The sequence below is a fragment of the Symphalangus syndactylus genome, chromosome 5 (genome assembly GCF_028878055.3).
Source record: "Symphalangus syndactylus isolate Jambi chromosome 5, NHGRI_mSymSyn1-v2.1_pri, whole genome shotgun sequence".
Classification (NCBI taxonomy): Eukaryota; Metazoa; Chordata; class Mammalia; order Primates; family Hylobatidae; genus Symphalangus; species Symphalangus syndactylus.
Window position 1 is genome coordinate 130,085,558 of NC_072427.2, and position 27,348 is coordinate 130,112,905.

A 27,348-nucleotide genomic window follows, 5' to 3' on the forward strand; every position below is an offset into this window, starting at 1 on the left:
GCCACCCACCGTCTGGGAAGTGAGGAGCGCCTCTGCCCGGCCACCCACCGTCTGGGAAGTGAGGAGCGCCTCTGCCCGGCCACCCACCGTCTGGGAAGTGAGGAGCGCCTCTGCCCGGCCGCCCCGTCTGGGAAGTGAGGAGCGCCTCTGCCCGGCCGCCCCGTCTGGGAAGTGAGGAGTGCCTCTGCCCGGCCACCCATCGTCTGGGAAGTGAGCAGCGCCTCTGCCCGGCCACCCATCGTCTGGGAGGTGAGGAGCGCCTCTGCCCGGCCGCCCCGTCCGGGAAGAAGTGAGGAGCGCCTCTGCCCGGCCGCCCCGTCCGGAAAGAAGTGAGGAGCGCCTCTGCCCGGCCGCCCCGTCAGGGAAGAAGTGAGGAGCGCCTCTGCCCGGCCGCCCCGTCCGGGAAGAAGTGAGGAGCGCCTCTGCCCGGCCGCCCCGTCCGGGAAGAAGTGAGGAGCGCCTCTGCCCGGCCGCCCCGTCCGGGAAGAAGTGAGGAGCGCCTCTGCCCGGCCACCCATCGTCTGGGAGGTGAGGAGCGCCTCTGCCCGGCCACCCATCGTCTGGGAGGTGAGGAGCGCCTCTGCCCGGCCACCCATCATCTGGGAAGTGAGGAACGCCTCTGCCCGGCCACCCATCGTCTGGGAAGTGAGGAGCGCCTCTGCCCGGCCACCTATCGTCTGGGAAGAAGTGAGGAGCGTCTCTGCCTGGCCACTCCGTCTGGGAGGTGTACCACGGAGGCCAGAAGCAATGTGGGGGCTGGACGTGGTGGCTCACGCCTGTGGTCCCGGCACTCTGGGGGGCGAGGCGGGTTGATCACTTCGGGCTAGGAGTTCGAGACCAGTCTGGCCAACTTGGCGAAACATGAAGAATACAACAGACAAACCAACCAACCAACTCAGTGACAACAAAACAGGTCTATCCTGGAGTCATACTCTAATTTTTTCTATTTTCTTCCCTTTCTGATCCTTTATCCCACTTTCTTTTTCTTCCTCTTCCTTCTCCCTCTTCTTTGTCAAATAGAGGATTGAGTTAGTATCACTGATCCATATAAAGTCCCTCTCTCATTTATTTTAACTCCCACCCCCCATTTCTATCCCCCGACTTCCCATGTGCAACCTTCCTAATATGTTTGATACGCATCTTTTTGTTTGTATGTATTTTTAGAAAATGTTTATTGTTTTTGTATGCAAAAATTAATTAAAAAAAAAAAAAAATACAAAAATTGGCCGGGCACTGTGGCTCACGCCTGAAATCCCAGCATTTTGGGAGGCTGAGGCGGGCAGATCATCTGAGGTCAGGAGTTCGAGACCAGCCTGGCCAACATGGTGAAACTCTGTCTCTACTAAAAAATATAAAAATTAGCTGGGCATGGTGGCAGGTGTCTGTAGTCCCAGCTACTCGGGAGGCTGAGGCGGAGAATCGCTTGAACTCGGGAGGCGGACAGAGGTTGCAGTGAGCCGAGATTGTGCCACTGTACTCCAGTCTGGGCAACAGAGCGAGACTCTATCTAAAAAAACAAACAAAAATTAGCCAGGCATGGTGGCAGGCACCTGTAATCCCAGCTACCTGGGAGGCTGGGGCAGAAGAATCGCTTGAACACAGGAGGCAGAGGTTGCAGTGAGCCGAGACCGCACCACTGCACTCCAGCCTGGGTGACACAACGAGAATCCATCTCAAAAAATATATATATATACATATATATGCATGCGCCAGGTGCAGTGGCTTATGCCTATAATCCCAACACTTTGGGAGGCCAAGGTGGAGCCCAGGAGTTCAAGACCAGCTTGGGCATTACAAAATTATCCAAGAGTAGTAGTACACACTTAAGGTCCCAGCTACATGGGAGACAGGTAAGAGGATTGCTTAGGCCGGGGAAGTCAAGGCTAAAGTGAGCCATAATCACAACACTACACTCCAGGCTGAGCAACAGAACGAGACCTTGTCTCAAACAAACAAAATATGTATACACACACACACAATCATAAACAGAATCAAAACAAAAGTATAAACAGGGAAAATGTCTGCAGTATCTATGACAGATGAATCAATTTCCTTAATATGCTAACTCCTTTGAAAAATAAGAAATAGATGCTATCGAGAAGGATACCAAAAGAATTGTAAGCAATGGATACATTTAGAGAGTAAGATGAGTGGCTGGGCGCAGTGGCTCACGCCTGTAATCCCAGCACTTTGGGAGGCCAAGGCGGGTGGATCACGAGGTCAGGAGATCAAGACCATCTTGGCTAACGCGGTGAAACCCCGTCTCTACTAAAAATACAAAAAATAAGCCAGGCGTGGTGGTGGGCGCCTGTAGTACCAGCTACTTGGGAGGCTGAGGCAGTAGAATGGCGTGAACTCGGAAGGTGGAGCTTGCAGTGAGCCGAGATCGCGCCACTGCACTCCAGCCTGGGCGACAGAGCGAGACTCTGCCTCAAAAAAAAAAAAAAAAAAAAAAGAAAAAAATAGAATAAGATGAGCGGGAGGTATAGAAAGGGAAGGCTTTTCTAGTATTACCATTATAGTCTTCTGTACTGTTTGAATATTTTGCCGTTATCTTACATTGCCTTTAAGCAAAATATTTTAATAAGCTAATCAATTAGCGGACATTTTCATTTATACCGTTATCTGCTTTCTGCTGAGCACAGAACTAGAGAGAAACCATTTTTTTCCCCATACTTTCTCTGAACCCTTTTCTGAATGTTGTATTTAGAAGGAGCCTTTTGTTGGTCGGCTACACTGGCTCCCCCAAACAGAGGACTACAGAAATAGGGTTAAGAGGGTACTTGGACACAGGCTTACTGTGCAAGTATGTGGGAAGAAAATTTAGCACCTGTTAGCACTGTCTGCCTGTGCATGCCTGTCTACTGTGGTGGACATAAAGATCTTTTGCTCAAAGGGCTGCTGTTCATTTTATATCCTCTTGTTTAGATGATTTTGCAAATCATTTTGTCCAAAGACTCTCAAAGTAATCATCACCATCATCATACTTCTCTTCCTCAAGCAATTAACTGACAATCTCTGTAAACCCAGGACAAACCCAAGTTTAAGGACAAAGGGCGAGTATAAGGAATTTTCAGCATTGCAGATCCAAGCAAGAGAAAAATGGGGTAACATCAAGGACAACTGTCTTAGGAACTCTATTTACGCTTAGGCTGCCCTTGGTCATCTGCAAATGACTATCAAGCTTTGGGCATGTCTCCCCTACAGATAACCTCTCTCTCCAGCCTGGATCTCATGGGCTCTAGCGACCACAAGGAATTTCCATTACCCTTGTCTGACAGGCGGAAAAATCCACATAAGCTTTGGCATTTTAAAAGATTTCTCTAGGCCGGGCGCGGTGGCTCACGCCTGTAATCCCAGCACTTTGGGAGGCCGAGGCGGGTGGATCACGAGGTCAGGAGATCGAGACCATCCTGGCTAACACAGTGAAACCCCGTCTCTACTAAAAATACAAAAAATTAGCCAGGCGAGGTGGCGGACGCCTGTAGTCCCAGCTACTCCAGAGGCTGAGGCAGGAGAATGGCGTGAACCCCGGGGGGCAGAGCCTGCAGTGAGCCGAGATTGCGCCACTGCACTACAGCCTGGGCGACAGCGAGACTCTGTCTCAAAAAAAAAAAAAAAAAAAAAGATTTCTCTAGTTTCCACTGTTCATTTTTGCATAGGCATGTGCCATGAGCAGCAAACATTGTCAAGAATCTCTATCTTTCAGATGTTTCTACGAGTCTGAAAATTACTCTTTAAAGATTCACAGTCAAGTTTCTAAAGAGGGAAAAAACAAGTTAGATTAAAATCCAGCTTACGGACATGCTTATGGAACCAAACAGCTGTGCTGCTGGCAGAGGGACATACTGAAACACTCAAGGTAACCCCTCTCTTCTTCCACTCAGCTCTGCAGAGCCCCAACTGATTACTGCACAAAAAGCCTTTTTCTTATAAACTTCTCTCCTTTTGACTTCTGTCTCCATCTTGGCTGGAAAAAAAAACAGCACTAGTGATGGAATGTACAAAGCTCTGCAAATATTCATGAGAAAATGCTGCTTTGAATCCACATGCTCCCCAGCTCCTCTAGCACATACATGCATCAGAAAAAGGGGATGCACAAAGAAACTGATTGGCATCTGTGGTTCTTTAACTTAGGCAAACTATGAGGCCTTCCCAAAACAGACAGCAAAATTCAAGAAGGCAGAGTCCTATATTGTCAGTCATCCACTGAACCTTTAATTGAATAATTAATAGCCATTGATTGATAATGGAAGATGTGCAGCACTGGAAATACAGGAATAGAGTTGTATGTGGTATAGTGTGCAAGAGCTTGGACCATGGAGTCACACAGTCAAGGTTTGATTGCTGCTTCCATCACTTGGTTGTATGACCTTAAACAATAATGCAACAAATCTGAGCCTGTTCCTATCCCTAAAATGGAGATACCTGCTGTAAAAAAGTGACACAATCCTAACAGTGCCCACCCCTCTGTGAGCTCTCAAATTCCTCCTCACCTTAGTTTGTTCTTCATGTTTCCCTCTCCTCTAGCTCCTCAAAGGTCCCTCCTCAGTTTCAGTCATTCTTCCACCTTCCCCAAAGCCTTCATTCACACTCCAAGTTCAGCAGATACAAGAAAAGTAAGGCATAAAAGAAGTGAGGGTCACAGTCCATCTCTCCAGCTCATGCTGCTTACTTTCTGAGGCAGCAGATAATAGATCACTTGTTATCATTTTGTAATGGGTTGGGGTTTCCCAAACAGAAATGCTGCTTTTATGGCAGCAGTATCTAATCACACCTGGTCACATTAGAGAACTCATAACAACAGGTATGGAACACTTCCCCATACTACTAGATGGCAATAGTGCCATTTCCTCATCCCAGTTGACTACAGAGCCAGGGACAGGTTAGATCTAAAGAACAAGATCTTTTCTTGAGATTCTGCTAGTGGCACATTACCTGTTATGCTAGGACCATTGTGTTGCAGTTCATGGCCCCTACCATTAGAATAAACAACAAGATTTCCCAGCCACATCAAGAACAATTCTGGACTTGCCAAAAAGAAAACAAACAAAAAAAACTTGTAACTGTTATTTTGTCTCTCTAGACCTTCAACCTGAAAGTAAGTATCTTGAATGGTCTCTTAACATTTCTTCCAGTATTAATATTCTGGAATTCTAAAGTCAAGCTATTTAGCTACTATGTATCGGGATTCAAAAATTCTGTACAAGTTACTCTTCGTGTCCTAGTTACGTACAATTTTCTGCAATTTAACTGAAATCTTCTCTTTTATCCTAATGAAAACAAAGACCAGCTGGTTCTCATGTTCCAGAAACTGTAAAACTCCTCATGTTCAGAACTTATGGAGCATTATCATCTCTGCCTTCCCATCGCAGGATCAACATTCCTTTATTGAATAATCGTATGCGGAATGTCCATGAGGTAATACTACACTAATAGTGGCTCCTCTTGGTTCCTGCAGTCCAGCCCTGTAATCATTTCGGGGAGTATGTGTGGCTTCCCTCTGAAGCCTCTCCAGGTTCCTGACATCCTCACACCGAAGTCCAGAATTAGAAAAGATATTCACCAAAGAATCTATAGCACAATCTCTTTTCTCCGTCTATCTCTCTCACTCTCACTTGCTCACTCTCTCTCAGGGCTCCTTGACATAGGTAATGAGGTATTCTGTGTGTTGTTTGGTGTTCAGTATATTGTGGAGACCAAACAAATATTAAAACAACAAGAAGCACAACCACGTGGTGGCTCATGCCTGTAATCCCAGCACTTTGGGAGGCCGAGGTGGGCGGATCACGAGGTCAGGAGATCGAGACCATCCTGGCTAACACGGTGAAACCCCATCTCTACTAAAAATACAAAAAAAAAGTTAGCTGGGCATGGTGGCGGGCGTCTGTAGTCCCAGCTACTCAGGAGGCTGAGGCAGCAGAATGGCGTGGACCCGGGAGGCGGAGCTTGCAGTGAGCCGAGATCGCACCACTGCATTCCAGCCTGGGCAACAGAGTGAGACTCTGTCTCAAAAAAAAAAAAAAAAAAAAAGAAGCACAACCATATTACTACTAAAATACTTTCAGTTTTGGAGACAGTTGTTGTTTTGAATTCAGACAAAAATCTCCTGCTCACTCAATGTGATTGTTTTTTTTTGGTCTGGAAATGCTACAAGTGTTTTAGCTAAGTAACAGACCATTTTAAAATAAAGATTTCCAGAAGAATAGGAGCAATTCTTTCCATGAAGAGCAGTTAGCTTTTTGTTCATAGACATGATGTTTGTTGACTCAGTCTGCATTTGTTTTAAACAACCACTTTCAGGCCCTGGTGGGTAAAGCTGAGCTAATACTCCTCATGGAAAGTTTTACAAACACACAGTCACCCAAACACAATACACTGGAGCAGAGGACTCCTGCTCCAACAGATGTTCCTCACCAGGAGGAAGGGAGGGAAGTTAGTTTTCCAAATGGAGCAGGATGGTCCCAGAAGCGATCATAACCAGATTCAAAAAAGAGGTTTCCAAATCTAGTTCGACTCAGAAAAATATCATGAGCCTTGCTTCTCTTGTACTATGTATGATAATGGCAATCACAGCAGGGACCCAAGGCACAGCACTCACAAACTCATTTGATGCCGAGGTGCCAAGTACTGGGCTGGGCACTTTAATTATTTCATTTCCTCCTCACAATAACTCTTTGAGGCATATATGATCTCTATTTTAGAGATGAAGAAACTAGAATGCAAAGAGGACAAGCAACTTGCCCAAAGTAAGCTAGTCAATAACTGACTGCCTGAATTCAAGTCCAGGTTTAATTTCAGAGAAGCAAATTGACTTTAATACAGATTCAAGCCAGAAAAAATACAGGCCAATTTTGAAGAAAAGCTTCTGCTGCAAGTCCAAATATTAACAAATACTGAAAACAGCATTTAGACCAATAATGACTTGCCTTAAGAATGGAAAGCTGGGCCAGGCACGGTGGCTCACGCTTGTAATCCCAGCACTTTGGGAGGCCGAGGCGGGTGGATCACGAGGTCAGGAGATCGAGACCACTCTGAAACCCCGTCTCTACTAAAAATACAAAAAATTAGCCAGGCGTGGTGGCAGGTGCCTGTAGTCCCAGCTACTCGGAGAGGCTGAGGCAGGAGAATGGCGTGAACCCAAGAGGTGGAGCTTGCAGTGAGCCGAGATTGCGCCACTGCACTCCAGCCTGGGCGACAGAGCAAGACTCCATCTCAAAAAAAAGAATGGAAAGCTGGCCCGGTGTGGTGGCTCACGCCTGTAATTCCAGCACTTTGGGAGGCCGAGATGGGTGGATCACTTGAGATCAGGAGTTCGAGACGAGCCTGGCCAACATGCAGAAACCCCGTCTCTACTAAAAATACAAAAATTAGCCGGGTATGCTGGCACACACCTGTAATCCCAGCTACTCGGGAGGCTGAGGCAGAAGAATTGCCAGAAACTGGAAGGCGGAGGTTGCAGTGAGCTAAGATCACACCACTGCACTCCAACCTGGTTGACAGAGACTCTGTCTCAAAAAAAAAAAAAAAAAAGAAAAAGAAAAAAAATGGGAAGCTGACACCAGGGTCAAGGGGTAATGGACAAGACAGGTGGTATAATCCCCAACCACATCCCATTCACTATAGTCTTTTCTCTCTCTTTCCCCTTCTCCAGTTTTCCAACTCTTCCTTTTCCCATATCCTTCATTTTCTTTTTGTACTGTAGCATAGTGTTGAATATGAACTTTGCAGTCAGATGATCCTGTGTTCAAATCTAGAACTCACATCTTACTATGTAACTTTGGCAGATCATATAACTTCTCTAAGCCTAAATTTCCTCCACTATAAAAGGGGGATAAAATCCTCTACCTTTTAGGGTATTTAATAAATTATATCAAATATACATAAAGAGATGATCAGATCACTAGTAGGCTAAATGGTTTTTTTTTTTTGAGAGTCAGTGAGGTTTAGTGGAAATGACATAAAATTTAAACAGTCTTGAATTTGAATTCTTGCTCCACCACTTACTGGCAAGTCTTATAAATGTTCTGTGCCTCAGTTTCTTTATCTATAAAATGGAGTAAATAATATAGATCTAACAGAATGTGAATGAAGTGATAAACATTTACAATTGTATCTGGCTATCAATAGGCATTTAACAAATAAAGCTGCCTCTCAGTAGAACTTGCAGTAGCTGACTTGTCCTCTAGTAGTCCCTAGTTGGTGACAACTGATCTATTTACTCAGGCATTTCACCACTAAGGACCAGGAAGAGTGCCAAAGCACTAAGGAATTTTACCTTTGAACCTATCTTTTGAGGCTGTAAAGTAAATATAAAAAGACAGAGAATGATACAATGTAATAAAAAGACCACCATAAGGAAGGCTGGGTCTGTTCCAGCTTGAGCACTAACCACCTGTATAATGCCATAAATTACATGGCCAGATCTGTAACATATGAGGGTTGGCCTAGATTAGTGGCTAATGTCTGGACTTTTTTTTTTTTTTTTTTTAAGATGGAGACTTGCTCTGTTGCCCTGGCTGGAGTGCAGTGGTGTGATCTCGGCTTACTGCAACCACCACTTCCCGGGTTAAAGCAATTCTCCTGCCTCAGCCTCCCGAGTAGCTCGGATTACAGGCATGCACCACCATGCCTGGCTATTTTTTGTATCTTTAGTAGAGACAGGGTTTCGCCACGTTGGCCAGGCTGGTCTCGAACTCCTGACCTCAGGTGACCCACCGGCCTCGGCCTCCCAAAGTGCTGGGATTGCAGGCGTGAGCCACCACGCTCTGCCTGGACATGTTTTTTATTGTCACAGTTGGGGGATTGCTACTGGCATCAAGTGGGCAGAGGCCAGGAATGCTGCTAAACATTCTACAATGCACAGTACAGACCCCCACAACAAAGAATTATATGGTCAAAATGTCAACAGTGCTGAGGTCAACAAATTCTGGCCTAGATGACTAACAAGTTCTCTTCGAACTCTAACATACTAAGAGGCTATGACAAGGCAGCACTGATACAGTTTGTGTATCTGTCCCCTCCAAATCTCATGTTGAAATGTGACCCCCAATGTTGGAGGTGGGGCCTGCTGAGAAGTGTTTGGGTCATGGGGACAGACCCCTCATGAATGGCCTGGTCCCCTCCCCACAGTAATGAGTGCATTCTCGCTCTATTAGTTCACACTGGAGCTGGCTGTTTAAGAGAGTGGCCTCCCTCCCATCTCTCGTTCTCTCCCTCTCGCTGTGACATGACTGTCTCCTTCCCCTTCTGTTACAACTGGATGCTCTCTGAACCCTCAGCAACAGCAGATATTGGCACAATGCTATCTGTACAGCCTGCAGAACTGGGAGCCAAATAAAACTCTTTTCTTTATAAATTACTAAGCCTCAGGTATTCCTTTATAACAACACAAAATAGACTAACACAAGCACCAACACTGATCAGGTGACATTCTTGTCAACATCTATCTCTGAATGGCTTCTTAAGATGTTGCTCTAAATCCCCCTAAAGTCAGATATTTGGATACTCCCTCCATATCCACTAAGGGAAATTTAGATAGTTCCCTCAGATATTTTGATATCTGAAATCAGTGTCATATTTCTGAGCAGTCCTTCTTTTGTAACAAGAAGAAACCTAGGGATGAAAGACACACTGTATCCTTTACAGTTAGAATTCATGCTTCCAAAGTCAGGAGATTCCTTTTGGGAGAGCAGATAATTTAAATAAATATGAATCAAGAAGGTCAGGTGTGGTGGCTCACACCTGTAATCCCAGCACTTTGGGAGGCCAAGGCAGGCAGATCGCTTGAGCCCAGGAGTTCGAGACCAGCCTGAGCAACACAGTGAGACCACATCTCTACAAAAACTACAAAACTTAGCCGAGCCTGGTGGCACACGTATCTGTAGTTCCAGCTACTCAGGAGGCTGAGGTGGGAGGATCACTTAAGTTCCGCAGGTTGAGGCTGCAGTGAGCTGTGACTGCGCCACCCTACTCCCCCCTGAGTGACAGAATGAGACCCGGTCTCAAAAAAAAAAGAATCAAGGTTAGAAGATGTGACACACACAACAGTAAAGATGAATCTTGGCCAGGCGTGGTGGCTCACGGCTGTAATCCCAGCACTTTGGGAGGCCAAGGCAGGTAGATCACAAGGTCAGGAGTTCGAGACAAGCCTGGCCAACATAGTGAAACCCCGTCTCTACTAAAAATACGAAAATTAGCTGGGCGTGGTGGCAGGCACCTGTAATCCCAACTACTCAGGAGGCTGAGACCAGAGAATCACTTGAAACCAGAAGGCAGAGGCTGCAGTGAGCCATGATCGCACCACTGCACTCCAGCCTAGAAAACAAGAGCGAAACTCCATCTCAAAAAAAAAAAAAAAAAAGGATGAATCTCAAATACATTACGCAAAGTGAAAGAAGCCAGATTCAAACAACTACATACTATTTGATTCCACTTTTATGATGTTCTGGAACTGATAAAACTGTAGGGACAGAAAACAGATCAGTAATTGTGAGGGGCTGGGGAAAGAGACTATAAAAAAGCATGAAGCAATTTTTGGGATGATAGACTATTTTGTATATTGATTGTAGTGTCAGTTACACACCTGAATGTGTTACTGTACACTAAAAAGGTGAATTTGGCCAAGCGTGCTGGCTCATGCCTATAATCCCAACACTTTGGGAAGCCAAGGCGGGAGGATCACTTGAGCCCAGGAGTTCAAGACCAGCCTAGACAATACAGCAAGATCCTATCTCTATTAAAAATAATAAATAATTGTTAAAAAAGAAAAAAGGTAAATCTTTCACTATATCTAAATTATACTTCAATAGACTGACCCCTCCCCTCAAAATTTGATCACTAATGCTGTGGAGAGCTGGACACGGTGGCTCACGCCTGTAATCCCAGCAATTTGGGAGGCCAAGGCAGGTGGATTACTTGAGGTCAGGAGTTCGAGACCAGCCTAGCCAACATGGTGAAACCCTGTCTCTACTAAAAATACAAAAATCAGTTGAGCATGGTGGCACACACTTGTAGTCTCAGCTACTCAGGAGGCTGAGGCACAAGAATCACTGGAACCCAGGAGGCGGAGGTTGCAGCAAGCCAAGATTGAGCCACTGCACTCCAGCCTGGGTGACTAAGACTATGTCCACCCACCCCCCACCACCCCCCCAAAAAAAAAATGCTGTGGAGAGGATAAACTGGATTACATCCAAATTCTTTTCCACCCCAAGTCCTAAGATTGCATGGATTCCACCTTTCCTACCCGTGGTGGCCTCAGAGCCACAGTGATTAGGGCTAAATCTGAGTTCCAATTTCTGTGTTAAAGCAGTGAGGCCCTCTGATTGTATCATGTAGATATGAGTCCTGCCACCACTCTGGGACCTCCGGCTCCACTCCAGCTTGTGACAGAGGTTCCCTTCCTTCTCTTTCCTATCCTAACTCCTCTTGGGACCAGTGAGGGACTCAGACAACTAATAAACAAGCCAGAAGAAACCTCAGGAGACACTGGTTTTATCTCTCTGCACAGGCTTCCTGTCTGGATCTCATTTGATCTTCCATTAAATTTCAAATCAGGCAAAAGAAGAATCATATTTATGAATTTCCCTCCTCTATGGCCTTTTGGGCTTTCACTAGATTTTTATACAGTTAAGACACATAAATGTAAAATACGCGACTCACAACCAAACTCATACTCAAGCTTATTGATACCAATACACACATACACACACACATAAACATATAAAATTTTAACACATTCACACACCCCCTCCAAGATGACTGATGTATCAAATGTTATACAAAATAGTTAATTCCTCTTATGTACAGAACAGCCACACATATGCCATGGCCAGGGAGGCCTCAAACAGCTATCAGAATGCTCATACTTTCTGCTAACAGAAAGGCCACTGTCTTCTATGCCACAAATATAGTCACAACTGTGGACTATTATAGGAATCCCATCTTTCTTACTGAAAGTTAGTTACTTTGCTGGTTCTTCTTGGAGAAGCTCAAGGGAATGGTTACAAATACTAGTAACCAGATGCCTCATACACACTTGAGTGCTGGGATAAAAAATCAAGGGCCGGCCTGGCGTGGTGACTCATGCCTGTAATCCCAGCACTTTGGGAGGCTGAGGTGGGCAGATCACTTGAGGTCGGGAGTTCGAGATCAGCCTGACCAACATGGAGAAACCTCGTCTCTACTAAAAATACAAAATTAGCCAGGCGTGGTGGGACATGTCTGTAATCCCAGCTACTCGGAAGGCTGAGGCAGGAGAATCGCTTGAACCCAGGAGGAGAAGTTGTAGTGAGCTGAGATGGTGCCATTGCACTCCAGGCTGGGCAACAAAAGCGAAACTCCATCCCCCCAAAAAATAATAAAATAAATAAATAAATAAATAAATCAAGGGCCACAAGACAAGCCTAGACCTGCCCCTGTCCTCATATTCAAAAGGACAGAGAAGACTCAGTGGAGGGCAGGTAATGTCCACACTGCTCTTTTGTACCGAGCATTAACAGCAAACACATTAGGACTACAAAGGTGAGATGCTTATATAACAGAAGGGGCCACTGTGACAGCAAATCCCACAGTGGTCTAGGGTCTTATTTCTGTGTGTTCCTTTCAGAAGGGAAGAATGGGGTAATTTAGAAATATTTAAATTTAGAAATATCTAAATCTGATTTAGAAATATTCAATCATCTTCAGAAGTCTACAATAGCAGAAAATCAGTACTGTCTCCTCTGAGTCACTCAGACTTGATAATGTTGTTCCTTTGACATAATTATTAAAAGCTTTATAGCTGGGTGCAGTTACTCATGCCTATAATTCCAGCACTTTGGTAGGCCGAGGTAGGATAATTGCTTGAGCCGAGGAGTTCAAGACCAGCCTGGGCAACATGATGAAAACCTGTCTCTACAAAAAATACAAAAATTAGCTGGGCATGGGGGCACACACCTGTAGTCCCAGCTACTCAGGAGGCTGTGGTGGAAAGATCACTTTCAGCCCAGAAGAAAGAGGCTGAAGTGAGCTGAGATCATGCCACTGCATTCCAGCCTGGGCAACAGAGCAAGATTATCTCCGCCTCCCGGCTCCCCACCAAAAAACAAACAAACAAAAAAAAAATAGTTTTATGAAAGACTGAAATACTTGTCAGAAAACATAATTTGACTTTTTATTCAAAGTTACATAGAATCCTAGGCAATGACTGTCCAGGTTTCCCCCAAAATATTTCTATTTCCAGTAGCATTTCCCAAGGATATATTCCCATAGTCTTTTCTTTCATATGTGATATGATGATAATGAACCATGAAAGGCCGAGTAAATGGCTTTTCCAATTTTAGGTCTGAACTTTTGCAAAGTACCCTGATAGCTGCTGGGGCAAGGGCTACTGTCTGTGGCCATAGAAGTGAATAAGGCAAGGCTTGCTGGCCATGATGGGGACTCAGTACGTGGCCTTTAACAGTGCTCAAACCAAGACAACACTGCTGCTTCAGAGAAACAGAGAAGTCCTGTAGACCCACTGGCCAGACCTCCTGCTGCCTTGGAAACTTGACAGAGAGCTAAGCAGAACCACAAGACACATGACAGGTGACCAACAGGCTCAGCTGGCAAAGCCTTGGCTGCTCAAACAGCAGATCGATAGATTCACCTGCCTCCTACCTACCTTGCAGGCTGGCTGACTAGCTGTCTAGCCCTTTTCCACCCTGCCTAGGAGGACAAGTACAAGCCTAAGGTTCAAAGAAGATACTAACCTCTATAATTCCCTTGCACTGCACATAATACATGGCTATTCACCTACCATAGGAGCAGAACACTACCTGAACTAACTTATATCCACCTGAATTATGAGGAGGCTCAAGCCTAAATGGACACTAGCCAACTCTGATGTCCTGTTCAAGCAGTCTTTTCCCACCTTCTTTGTTCTCTCTGGAAGTGATACCTCTCACTACCATTTCTCAGACCAAAACATCATTAGTTTCAGACAAAAGTATCATAAGAAATAGTCAGGACTCAGATTTCATGTTAATTTCCCAATGATTATCCAGTTATGAAGAAATGATGAAATACACGATAATATTACCGCATTTGAAATAAGCTTTTGTTAATGCTACCATGAAAATGGTTACTTGAAAAGGCCAATGGTTTCTTGATGTATTGAAGTTTCTTCTTTTTGAAAATCTGTTATTTCAAAATTTTCTTAAAGTACCAATTAGAGTACTTCCAATCTGTACAACTGTGCTATACTAACCTTGCAAAGTATCTTTATAATAAACATCTTAAATATTATACATAAAAAAAGAACTGAGAAGAGTGAAAGAAAAATGATAAATGATATTACCACATCTTGAGATGCAAACTGGGGATCCTCTGGGTTCACTGACCAGTAGCAGTAATCAAAGCCAAACGCCATAACCTTCTCCCGGGAGTCCCCAAAGCCATCTGGTCGATTGTCCACCTAAAATCAAACATAGGATCCAGTGTCTTTTCTATCATAATATTAGAATCTGGCCAGTGGCACTCGATCACCCTCTACCATAGCTAGAGAGACTTGGCCTGGTCATGAGACTGTTTATATTATCTTCCTGAAAAAGAAAAGGTAACCTTTGTCTCCATCATATTAGATACAAATAAAGCACAGATAACTAAATTTGTCTGTCATTCTATCATATATCTGCCTACATATGAACCAACTATATGAGATGTGGTAAAGCTTAGGAGAGAAAGCCTCTCTTGCTCTGGGCATCTTCTTATCACTACAGTTTGAATGTCCCTTCTTTGAAATGCTTGGGACCAGAACTGTTTCAGATCTTTTTGGATTTCAGATTTTTTTGGATTTTGGAATATTTGCATATACATAATGAGATATCTTGGGGATGAATCCAAGTCTAAACATGAAATCCTTTTATGTTTCATATACACTTTATAAACACAGCTTGAAGGTAATTTTATACAATATTTTTTAATAATTTTGTTCATGAAACAGTTTTGGCTGCAACCCATCACATGAAGCCAGCGGTGAAACTTTCCACTCATGGCGTCATGTCAGCATTCAAAAAGCTTCAGATTTTGAAGGATTTCAGATTTCAAATTTTCAAATTAAGATGTTCAACCTATATTATTTCTTTCCTAAGTATTTCTGCAGAGGATACTGGGAATATGTAAGTAGTTTGGCCATAGTGCCTGACAGGCTTCATCAACCTGGGGCTTTCACTGAGGTTCCTGGAATATTCAACCCCCAATTAGATACCACATTGGACAGAAGAGGCAGAAGCAATCTAGCTGCTCAAGGTAGATGAGAGTAGAGCCAGAGCTTGGCCTTGCACTGACCTCCAGGTACTGAGGAGAATGGCATTATTCACAGAAATGCCTTATCTTATACACTCTGGACAGGGAAAGACAACCCTGCCACTAGCCATCATAAACTACAGAAGAATGAGGCTGCCAGAATGATTAAGAGATTCTTCGTGGATAACTGACCACAGGGAAGTCAGCAGCCAGGGAGGTGTGCAGAAGGCAGATTAAAGTTTGATCTTGGCTGAGACTTATTCTTAAGAACCAAAAACATGAGAATCTTACAACAAAGCAGCTGAAGTGATTAGGCAACAGAGATATAAATAAGAGACAGCAGAGAATAAAAGGTCCTTTGTCCCTGGGGAGCCCTGTTGAAAGTCTGGTAGGTCCCCATTGTTTTTTAGCAGAGAACTACTGACAAGAGGAAACAAAGCACATCACAGGAGTAACAAGAGAGCAGGCATGACTGTGAAGACTGGGGTCCAAATAACTCTCACTTTTGCCAGTTTCCTCAGCTCTCAGGAATGCTGAGTACCACCTGCAAGCTGACTATAGCAATAGTCACATGGTCAGCTTCCCCAGTCTCTCTCCACTCTCCAAGGCCCAGAAAGAAAGAAACCCCTCCATCTTCTGTTTGCCTAGTAAATGGAGGAACAGGATGGAGAAAATTAGCCCTAAGGGAGACTGAGGGGTATGGAAGGAAGTTCCAAAAGTCTGTCCAATTATGACTCAAAGTTCAGTCAGATCTGTGAAAGAGAATCTGTAACGAAACCCAGGCTAGTGACTGACTCCCTTCTTTCTGGGATCTGAAAGATGTTACTTGGATCTCAGTATAGCTAAAAGAAACCCTGCATTACCAGGTGCATACTAGAATCCCTAATAATGTCTCTAGATAAAGTGGTATCAACTGAAAAGATTAGGACAAAGTTTAACTGGTGGTCAGGTGGGTTAAATAGAATATGGATTGCCTGCAGCACGATTTAAGTTAACTATTGCCCCCAAAACATCCCAAGTTTACTTTCAAAGCATCTACCAACTAATTTCCAAAACAGTTGCACCCTATTTGATAAAACTTAGGCTGCAGCAGCCAAATGCCCTGCACTTCTTTCTTGATTTCTTCATTTGCTTTATGATTGGCGCAAGCTCCTCCCCCTATTACCCTTATATACCCCTTCCTCCCCAACTCTAAACACATTCACATATACACCTTCAGCCTGGAAGCCCCTGTAACAATATTAGCTCCTCAGTGGAAAGAAAATGAAAAACAATTTCAGGCTTACCTTTAAATTCCTGATTTTTGCCACTTTGCCATCAACTTCCACAATAATTCTTCCCCCTTCTTTGGTCTCCCTAGAAACAAGACCCAAACTCAGAAGAAATGTTTTTTTTTTAAATCAAGAAAAAAGAAGCTGGAACCAGTGCTAGTGGGACAAAATATTTCCCTACTGCTGTACCCTTAAAAGAAGCGTCTGTCTCCATAAATGGCTATAAGCGTCACATCAAGCAGTCCCCTAACTGGCATGCTTCCCTGGATCTTTACAATTTGGCTCTGGAACAGCTCACATTCACATTTAGTACCCTCTATGTGTGAGGCACTGTATTAGGGGCACTACATACTGTTCTTCATCTTATGCTATCCTCCTACATACCCTCCTGACATAGCTTGCTAACATAACATTTTTACAGGCAGAGGACTAAAGCTGAGAGAAATTACGTAACTTGTCCAAGGTCACACACCTATCAGTGGCAGAGCTAGGATTTAAACTCATATTTGTCTGACCAGGAAGCCTAGGCTCTGAATTATACCTTAGAAGTCAGGCTTAGAAACCCTACAGAGTGCGGGGAGCAGTGGCTCGCATATACAATCCCAACTACTTGCAAGACTGAGAGGCAGGAGGATTGCTTGAGCCCAGGAGTTCAAGGCTGCAGCAAGCTATGATCACGATGCTGCACCCCAGCCTGAGAGACAGAGCAAGATCTCATCTCTCAAAAGAAAAGAAACTCTAGAGAGCATCCTTGGCCCAGCATATAACACAGCATCATCTCTCATTTTCTCCAGCATTTTGAGCATGGATATTGACCAAAAAAAAAAGTATTGGAATCCTCTCTGCTGAGACCCTGAGAACATATTTCTCAAGTCCTTTCTTTATATCTTTTTAAATCAGAAGGAGGGCCAACCTCCTCAAGAATCTTCCTATGTTGAAGTTATGTGGTAATACTGCTAACAACTAAACAATCTCTACACTCACTTTAATGGGCTTAATCCAGATGACCCACATAACTGATACCTATCTTTTTTCATAATATAAAAAGCCACAGCTAAAGTACTCATAACCAAAATGTTAACAGATGAGAATTAATTAAAACATCCTCCATCACAAACAATAAAAGTTATCAATTAAATTACTCCTAGCCTAGAACCTGAAAGTTGAGACAATACCTTCAGTCTTATTTTTTATCCTTCCTCAGGCTTCCCAGGCTGTGACCTAGAGGACTGGGGGTAGGAGAAGCACAGTGAGACAGGGGTCTTTAGATTTAATTTTTTTTTTCCCCGAGACGGAGTCTCGCTCTGTCGCCCAGGCTGGAGTGCAGTGGCGCGATCTCGGCTCACTGCAAGCTCCGCCTCCCGGATTCACGCCGTTCTCCTGCCTCAGCCTCCCGAGTAGCTGGGATTACAGGCATGTGCCACCACGCTCGGCTAATTTTCTGTATTTTTTTTTTTTTTTAGTAGAGATGGGGTTTCATCATGTTAGCCAGGATGGTCTCGATCTCCTGACCTCGTGATCCGCCAGCCTCGGCCTCCCAAAGTGCTGGGATTACAGGCGTGAGCTACCGCGCCCGGCCCTAGATTTAATTTTGTTTATTGATTTATTTAGAGACAGGATCTCACTCTGTTGCCCAGGCTGGAGTGCAGTGGTGCAATCAGAGCTCACTGCAGCCTCAATTTCCTGGGCTTAACCATTTCTTCCACCTCAACTTCCCAAGTAGCCAGGATTACAAGCACGTGCTACCATGCCCAGCTAATTTTTATTTTTTGTTGACACAAATTGGTATTGAACTCCTGGGTTCATGCGATTCTCCTGCCTCAGTCTCCCAAAGTGCTGGGATTACAGGTATAAGCCACACTGCCCGGCCCCTTCTAAAACGTTTAAAAACCAGACTGCCAAGCACAGTGGTCTGAGGAATAAAAATTGTTGTAATGTATTCTTTTATTAAATGTTCATAAAAACCATTGAAGTAGTTATCCCTATTTTACAGACTTAAAAACAAAAAACAAAGCTATGTAGGTTTCCTGTCATCGTCGTCGTCGCCGCCGCCGCCGCTGCTGCTGCTGAGGCTGCTGGCGAGGCCCGAGGATCGGGTGGCGGCAGGGGCGGAGCCAGACGAGGGAACGAGAGGAAGCCAGCGAGGAGCGCGCAGAGCTGGCTTTTCCACCCCCTCGAGGAGCTGCAGCAGACCGGCCCAGCGCCGCCACCTACCCGCCACACAAAGCCCAGAGCCCGCGTCCACAGCCATGTCCTCCTCCGCCGGCAGCGGCCACCAGCCCAGCCAGAGCCGCGCCTTCTCCACCCACACCGTGGCCATCAGCGACGCCGCGCAGCTACCTCATGACTATTGCACCACGCCCGAGGGGACGCTCTTCTCCACCACACCAGGAGGAACTCAAATTATTTATGATACAAAGTTTCTGTTGGATCTTCGCAGTTCTCCCATGGCTCAGACCCCACCCTGCCATCTGCTCAATATCCCAGGAGTCACTAGCCCTGGCACCTTAATTGAAGACTCCACAAGTAGAAGTCAATCATTTGAACAACTTGAATAATCATGACAGGAAACATGCAGCTGGGGGGTGATGCTCAGTTGGAGATGGACATCTGACTCTCCTTCAAGGATTAGAAGAAAAGCAGCAACACTGATACCTGTGTGCACCTGATTTGGCCAATAGGATCAACAGTGAAAAGACAGAAGAGGCAATACCAGCAGTCCCCATTACAGTCTCCATCTCCCACTCTTCCTCTGGGTGCCAAATGATGGGAAGATGAGCTTCATCTGACCATTTCTTCTCCCTGTCTCCTGTTCCCCTTCCCAGTTAAACAAGTTAGATTGAAGGTCCTTGGTGTATTTCTGTAGAGCTAAGCAGTCCTTAGAGGAAAACAGTTAAACCCTGGCTTTCCTAGTTTTTTGTTTTGTTTTGTTTTGTTTTTTTAGACGAAGTCTTGCTCTGTTGCCCAGGCTGGAATGGAGTGCAGTGGCACGATCTCTGCTCACTGCAACCTCTGCCTCCCGGGTTCAAGCGATTCTCCTGCCTCAGCCTCCTGAGTAGCTGGGACTACAGGTGGCCGCCACCAGGCTGGGCTAACTTTTTGTATTTTCAGTAGAGACGGGGTTTCACCATATTGGCCAGGCTGGTCTCGAACTCCTGACCTTGTGATCCTCCTGCCTTGGGCTCCCAAAGTGCTGGGATTACAGGCGTGAGCCACCACACCCGGCCTTCTAGTTGTTTTTTTATTGAGAGCCACCCTCATACCCCTCAATTTTGTCCCAAATCAAATATCAACCTACAACTGCCTGGCTTGTTGTTGTGCTTGGGAAGAAATGGGGAAGTCTGGGGAAGGGATACAGAGGCTTGGTGGGCCTAAAACCATTCATGTTCCTTTGTATCCCACCTATGGTTCAGTGTTGCAAGATTCTGGGCTTGGGGTCTTTAAAACTAGCAGGGGGGAATGACAAAAAAGAGAGCTGCTTTTCCTTTTACCTTGAGGTATTTGTCCCTTGGGACAGAGCACAGTTTGTGCAACTCTGGTAGCATTACCCTGTGACAGTTTTGAGGTCCTCTTCCCTTCTTTCCTCTGGGAGGAATGTCTTCTGTCTTTGGTATTATGGTTCATCTTTCCACTCTTATTTAGCACATTTGTGCAGGTATTTTTAACTCTGTACATCAGAAGAGAGCCCTTGATAACCAGTCTTGCTCTTTTTCTGCCATTCCTCCCTGCCTGTATCTTGTTGCTGGCAGAGTCCTCTTGTACTTCAAGAAAGTGAAGTGATTTTGTCTGCTCCTAGAGCGGGTCCATACCAAGTAATAGAGGCACTTTAGCCTCCACTTGGTGGGTAACTCCTGATCATAGTATTGTGTCAGATAATGCCTAAGAATGACCTCTAAAGAGTGTTGACCCATTTGAGTACCCAGTCTCAGTAGTCTTTTTTTTTTTTTTTTTTTTTTTTTTTGAGATGGAGTCTCACTCTGTCGCCCAGGCTGGAGTGCAGTGGCGCAGTCTGCAAGCTCCGCCTCCCGGGTTCACGCCATTCTCCTGCCTCAGCCTCCCGAGTAGCTGGGACTACAGGCGCCCGCCACCACGCCCGGCTAATTTTTTGTATTTTTAGTAGAGACGGGGTTTCACCGTGGTCTCGATCTGCTGACCTTGTGATCCGCCCGCCTCGGCCTCCCAAAGTGCTGGGATTACAAGCGTGAGCCACCGCGCCCGGCCTCAGTAGTCATTTTTAAGTCCAGTGAGCATTGTGATGGTTGTTCTCAGATTGCAGTTTCTTATGTTTTGAGTTTGAAGTTGATTTTCAGAATGTTCTTAGAAAAGAACTGCATTTTTTTCCTTTGTGGATCTGCTTTGTTTGGCTGCTGGGATAGATAGGCATGGGCTTAAAAAATGTGTTCCTCCCAGTTCTCTTGCCTTTCCTATCGTACTCTGAATTTCCCTCCCTACCTCCCTCACTGTCTTCCTCTCTCCTTCCTTTCCTTCCTTTTTCTCTACCTGGCCATTTTTCAAATTTACATCAAAGATAGCTCAAGTGTTAGTATCTGAGAATATCTGTCACTCCTCTTATCTGAGAAGTGACCTTTTATTTTTAAGATGACTACAGACCTATTTTTAGATATGTTTTCAGTACCATTTTGAACAGCAACTTTTTAATTAAACATCTTCCAGTGTTAGGAAGGTGAGAAATGTTCACAGGCGAGTCTGCTGTTCTATGTGACCATCTTTTGTCTCCTCTCATCCGCCAGGAGCTCTTTATTTTCCCCTCTAGTTTTGGGTGTGCATGTTTGGAGTTTGTAGTGGGTGGTTTGTAAAACTGGACCATTCTGCCTTGCTATGGGTTGTTCATGAAAGCCTCATTCTTTTCTCTGACCCTTTAGCTTTTGCATTCACCCTCCTTCCCACCTACCTCTCCTGGGACTACTGACAGGCATAATAATCCCAGGAGAATGACTCCCCTCATAGGAAGATTAAAGCATCCATCCCCTCATAGTTAAGTAGCCATTGGTGTCCTGGGAATTTCTGGTTGGATTTGGTGCCCTGAACTTTCTTAGTAAGAAATCAGATCCCAGAGTGAGAGTAACAAGCCATTTGGCCAAGAAAGAAACCTGTTTGTTTTCCTTTTAAACTATGAAAAGACCCTGTTTGTGAACACATTTTAGAAAGAAGAGAGGAAGGATGTCTGCAGGACTTTGTTCTGTTTTCTGCTACAAAAATGTGAATAGTTCAGAGTAAAAACCTTTTGTGATGGTTGATGTCTCTCAGGAATAAGCTGGATCTCCAATGTTTTGGGGACGCTTTGAGTCTCAAAAATTGATAATCAGAAAAGTATCTTTTGTTTGTTTAATGTATCCCTGTTCTGATTTTAATTAAACTCCAAATCTCATTTTACATATTCTTGGAAAAACTTTAAAAAAAAAAAAAAAAAGCTATACATTAGGTAAAGAGTAAGTTTTGACAGGGCAAATAGTCTTCTAGAGCCTACAGTACTGGCAGATCAGATATGTTCTCATAATGGTTAATTGGAGTAGACAAAAGGCAGCAATTTCACAATGAGATATGCAATTTCTGATTATGTGAAACTGTGAGGTAGAAGGGAGGACATCAAAACCATTTTCTATACAGCAGTATCATTTTATTGAGGGTCAGGCTGGGCGTTGTGGCTCATGCCTGTAATCTCAGCACTTTGGGAGGCCGCGGCAGGTGAGGTCAGGAGTTCGAGACCAGCCTGGCCAACATGGTGAAACCCTGTCTCTACTAAAAATACAAAAATCACCTAGGCATGGTGGCAGGCGCCTGTAATCCCAGTTACTCAGGAGGCTGGGGCAGGAGAATCGCTTGAACCCAGGAGACGGAGGTTCCAGTGAGCTGAGATCGCGCCATTGCACTCCAGCCTGGGTGACAGAGTGAGACTCCATCTCCAAAAAAAAAAAAGAATTGAGGGTCAACTCTAGTCCTACTGAATAAATAGGCACTTGAGACACAAGTGCAACTTTTCTGTAATCTCAGAAAGAGCAGTAGGTCTAATGAATCAAATCTTGGCTCTAACTACTTTTAGAACTTAAGCCAAACCATTCTGTCATCTGGAAAAACAAAAAATAGAAGCTTGGGCCAGATCATCTGTAAGATTTCTTCCCAAGCACAACATCAGATCCAATGACTCTGTCAAGTGAGTGTGTGCCAATGACTTATTTGAAGGTTGGAACAAACCACATAATCACCAGATTCCCCATATTCAGATAAGCCTCAATGAAGACTGTATAACAGACCCTGAAGAACAGCTGCCATCTCTGCAGGATTCTGTGAGAAGAGGGAAGTGATCTGGACCTCTTGGCTGGGGCCACAATGGGTTTATTTGTATCTGCTCCTGAATCTTCAGCCTGCTACAATCTGTTCACACCTAGGTATCTACAGTCTTGACATCCTACCACTTGCTGCTCAAGGCTCTTAACTTGAGCTGAAAGTAAATAAATTGTGCTTTCATTTTCCCTTCACTTTGTTTGGTATGTTACTCTCTACTGTGGCTGCAAGTAAACCAATTTCAGCATCATTTTCTTAATCTAATTCATGCTATTATAAATTCCTAGTGTCCGGCTGGGCACGGTGGCTCACGCCTGTAATCCCAGCACTTTGGGAGGCCAAGGCAGGCAGATCACGAGGTCAGGAGATCGAGACCATCCTGGCTAACACGGTGAAACCCCATCTCTACTAAAAATACAAAAAATTAGCCGGGCGTGGTGGTGGGCGCCTGTAGTCCCAGCTGCTGGGGAGGCTGAGGCAGGAGAATGTCGTGAACCCGGGAGGCAGAGCTTGCAGTGAGCCGAGATCGCACCACTGCACTCCAGCCTGGGCGACAGAGCGAGACTCCATCTCAAAAAAAAAAAAAAAAAAAGAAATTCCTAGTGTCCAAGGAACTGAGAAGTTACTGAATGTTAGGAGTGGTCAATATTGTTATCCTGAGAACCCTAAAAGAACAGTTTCACAAATACAGAATATATACCAGAGGCTACCTCCAGCATAGCATCTGCACTTATAAAAAAAAAAAACCCCAGCCCTGAGCTACCACATCCAGTTAGGAAGAAGCCAGGTGTCACAAGCCATTTACCAATCAAAACGCAGCAGTTCAGGCATCTGCTTTCCCTCTTTCTTCAGTGTACCTCTTTTGCTTTCTTCCTATTCTCTTTAACTTTTTGTTTCTTTCCATCTCATTGCTCTTCTCACTAGTCTGTCAATTACAAGACTTTTAAAAGCCAATCATTTCTATATGAGGACGAACATAATCCTCACTAGTACCAAATTTTATTATGGGAGACAATGCCTTTCTTGATCCTTCTGCCCAATTATCAAGCTATCTTATGTCCCAGAGATTTTTAAACTTGCCAAATAATTCCAACATGTGCCTCCTGGTCCCCAAAGCGCCCTCTGCCAGATTTACCTCCCACCACTCACTTCCCTCCACACCAACCACCCCTTCCCCACCAAAACTTAACCTCTAGTTAGTCCCTTACAGTCTAAGTCCTTTGCTCTTGGCGGTCTTACCACATAGAAGGCTCTTTAAACTCTCTCCACCTGTCAACAAACTCTAATTGATCTTTAAAAAAACACTTCATCTGGTGACAAAGAGAAAAAAGTTCGTGGCTGCACACTGGATGTCTCAAGGGCTGAGATGAGAGGTGCAGGATCAAAATAAGCCACGAGAAAACGGGCACTGAGGGCTCTGAGACAAAGAAGGGGTTGGAACAACTTCCCCTACTTAACAGTTCCGTCCTGGATTAAATCAGCTGTCGAGCATAGAAAGAAACCGCGACCTGTGTGGGCCTCAATTTCCCCCTCACGCCCTCACCTTCTGCTTTCTCCACATCTTCGCACAGAAACCCACGCGCACCCAGGAACACACACCATTCAGCCTCAGTCCTCATGGGTACTCCCAAGCCCCCAGAAAGACAGCGGAGAATGCTCATCCTCCCAGCCTTTCTCAAAGGCCCAACCCGATGCAGCAAGCCTCGAGCCGCGGTCCCTCGAAACTCCTGATGGCAGGACGCCAGCGACGCTCACCCAGGGCAGCCCTCCCGCGGCCGTCCGGGAACCGCTATCCCCAGGACACAACGCGAAAGCTCGACTGAGGTCCCGTCCCGCCAGGCCTCCGTGGGTTCCGGACCCCGACCCCCCGGGTCACTTTGTCACTGATTTCTGCGCGCCAGAATCTCTGCAGCGGGAGACGAGGACCTCCCACTCTTTTCAGCTCCTGTGAAGCCTCAGGCGCCCTCTCCCGCCCAGACCTACCTCTTGCTGAGTGGCCGGACCCGCACGGCAACCCGCACGTTCGCCATCCGTCTGCCACAACCCAAGTCCAGCAGGTCAGCTCAGCCGCAGCATCCCAGGCCCCCGCCCTAAGCCCAGACACAGCCCCAACCCTGCCCCGCCCGCCCCACTCGCCTCTGGGGACGCCGCCGCGCGGACGCGAGCTGCAGCCCGAGCGGGGCGGTGCCTGCCTAGCTTCGGCCAATCCTGAGCCCGGTAAGCGGGAGAACTCCCGGCCCCGCCTCCCCTCTATCCTCCTTAAAGCCTCCCGACTCGCCCCCGCCCAAACACGCACCGCAACCCGAGCAGGCTGGTTCATGTGGATGCTCGGCCAGTCATTAGCCTGGTGCGCGGGAGGATGCCAGGGCTCGCTCCGCCTCGTTCCACCAGAAGCCTCCCAGGTCGCCCCCGCCCAAGCACGCGCTGCATCCCGAGCCGGGTGGTGCCTCCGAGCCTTGGCTAGTCGGTGGGCGGGAGGACGCCCGGGCTCGCCCCGCCTCGCTCCGCCCCACAGCCTGTTGGGACGCCCCCACCCATGCGCGTGCTGCACCGGGCCCAGCAGTGCCGGCCCAGCTTCAGCCAATCCTGAGCCGAGTGAGCCGCGAGGACGCAGTGGCAAGTCTGTTGTTCCTGGCCCCGCTTACCCAGAAATAGTTTTTGTTCTTCGACTCGGTGTCCGTGCTATGTAAAGTCAAGTAAATCAATTAAATTTTGGTCCGAAAGTTTGCAAAGTAATTTGCTAAATACTTTTATTCTCTGCGGCGTTCGCTTGAACTGTCAATTCTGTGGTTAAATTTTCAAGGCAGGCCGGGTGCGGTGGCTCACGCCTGTAATCCCAGCACTTTGGGAGACTGAGGCGAGATCACCTGAGGTCAAGAGTTCGAGATCAGCCTGACCAACCTGGTGAAACCCCGTCTGTACTCAAAATACGAAAATCAGCTGGGCGTGTTGGTGTGCGCCTGTAATTCCAGCTACCCGGGAGGCTGAGGCAGGAGAATCACTTGAACCCGGGAGGCGGAGGCTGCAGTGAGCCCATATCGCGCCACTGTACTTGAGCCTGGGCGACAGAGCAAAACCCTGTCTAAAAAAAATAAAATAAAAAAAAGAAGGCAGTCCCTTACTGGCAAGGTACTTCCTGACATCAGGGACAAAGCATAGATGGAACCAATCCAGAAAAAGGGTTATTGTCCAGGTCTTCTTGTACAACCAAAAGACAGGTGGCTGGTGTTTATCTTTTCCCTTGAAGGCTTGAGGGTTAGCAGCCGTATAGATAAGGGCAGTGCTGATCATAAACTCAGCTGCATTTGCACAAAATATTAGCCTATCCCTTCCTGCCTTAAATCCTGGTGCTTGCTTCTCTTCCTTACTAATAAAATGTCCTTTGTGGCATTTATTTTTCCAGAATAGGGCACTTGCATATGCACCAACAAGCTGTTCAGGCAGATACCCTTTCTTCTCAATGATTTCCTTAATGGTGTCTAGGAACTCATTTGCTCCCTGTTGGTCAGCAGAAGCTGCTTCTCTTGTTATCTTGACATATTTTAAACCAAACTTTTCCAAATTTATCAAATCATCCTTTACTGGCATAAAATTGTTTAGCTTTAGATCCTTCGCCTTCCTTTTGCTTCAAGTTGTCGTATAATGACTTTACTTGTTCTCAAATCATATTGAGTATATAAGTATACAGGTATGTTTTCCTTTTTTTTTTTTTTTGAGACGGAGTCTCACTCTGTTGCCCAGGCTGGAGTGCAGTGGCGCGATCTTGGCTTACTGCAACCTTCAACTCCCTGGTTCAAGCAATTCCCCTGCCTCAGCCTCCCGAGTAGCTGGGATTACAGGTGTGTGCCACCACACCCAGCTAATTTTTTTGTATTTTTAGTAGAGACGGGGTTTCACCATGTTGGCCAGACTGGTCTTGAACTCCTGACTTCAGGCAATCTGACCACCTCTGCTTCCGAAAGTGTTGGGATTACAGGCGTGAGCCACCACGCTGGCCAGTAAGTTTTTCTTACAGCAATCCTGTACCCACATAAAAGCTTCATTTTCTGTTTGTTGTTGTTGTTGTTGTTGTTGGAGACAGAGTCTTGCTCTGTTGCCCAGGCTTGGGTGCAGTGGCACAATCTCAGCTGACTGCAACCTCTGCCTCCTGGGTTCAAGTGATTCTTCTGCCTCAGCTTCCCAAGTAGCTGGGATTACAGGTGTGCGCCACCACGCCTGGTTATATTTTGTATTTTCAGTAGAGATGGGGTTTCACCATGTTGGCCAGGCTGGTCTCAAACTCCTGACCTCAGGTGATCTGCCCACCTTGGCTTCCCAAAGTGCTGGGATTACAGGCGTGAGTCACTGAGCCCGGCCAAAAGCTGCATTTTCAATATGAGATAAAAAGATATTTCAGGGCCGGGTACGGTGGCTCACACCTGTAATCCCAGCACTTTGGGAGGCCAAGGTAGGAGTATTGCTTGAGCCTAGTAGTTTGAGACCAGCCTGGGCAAAATGGTGACACCTC

General features: G+C 45.8%; 1 protein-coding gene and 1 pseudogene across 3 annotated transcripts in view; one reads left to right on the forward strand and one right to left on the reverse strand.

Moving 5' to 3' along the window:
* Positions 1-24,998, reverse strand: part of STARD9 (StAR related lipid transfer domain containing 9) — a 156,828-nt gene extending 131,830 nt beyond the window's left edge. For 2 of the 3 annotated variants that reach the window (XM_055278850.2, XM_055278849.2), the window contains exons 1-3: positions 24,825-24,998; positions 16,554-16,623; positions 14,321-14,437 (exon numbers count right to left, since the gene is read on the reverse strand). In XM_055278850.2, the coding sequence (XP_055134825.2) occupies positions 14,321-14,437; positions 16,554-16,623; positions 24,825-24,871 (234 nt within the window). In that variant the 5' untranslated portion in view covers positions 24,872-24,998. The remainder of the gene's footprint in view (positions 1-14,320; positions 14,438-16,553; positions 16,624-24,824) is intronic. The other variant, XM_063639540.1, reaches the window with a different exon arrangement.
* On the forward strand, positions 18,741-19,670 carry LOC129482696 (eukaryotic translation initiation factor 4E-binding protein 2-like; annotated as a pseudogene).
* Positions 24,999-27,348: the final 2,350 nt, after the last annotated feature.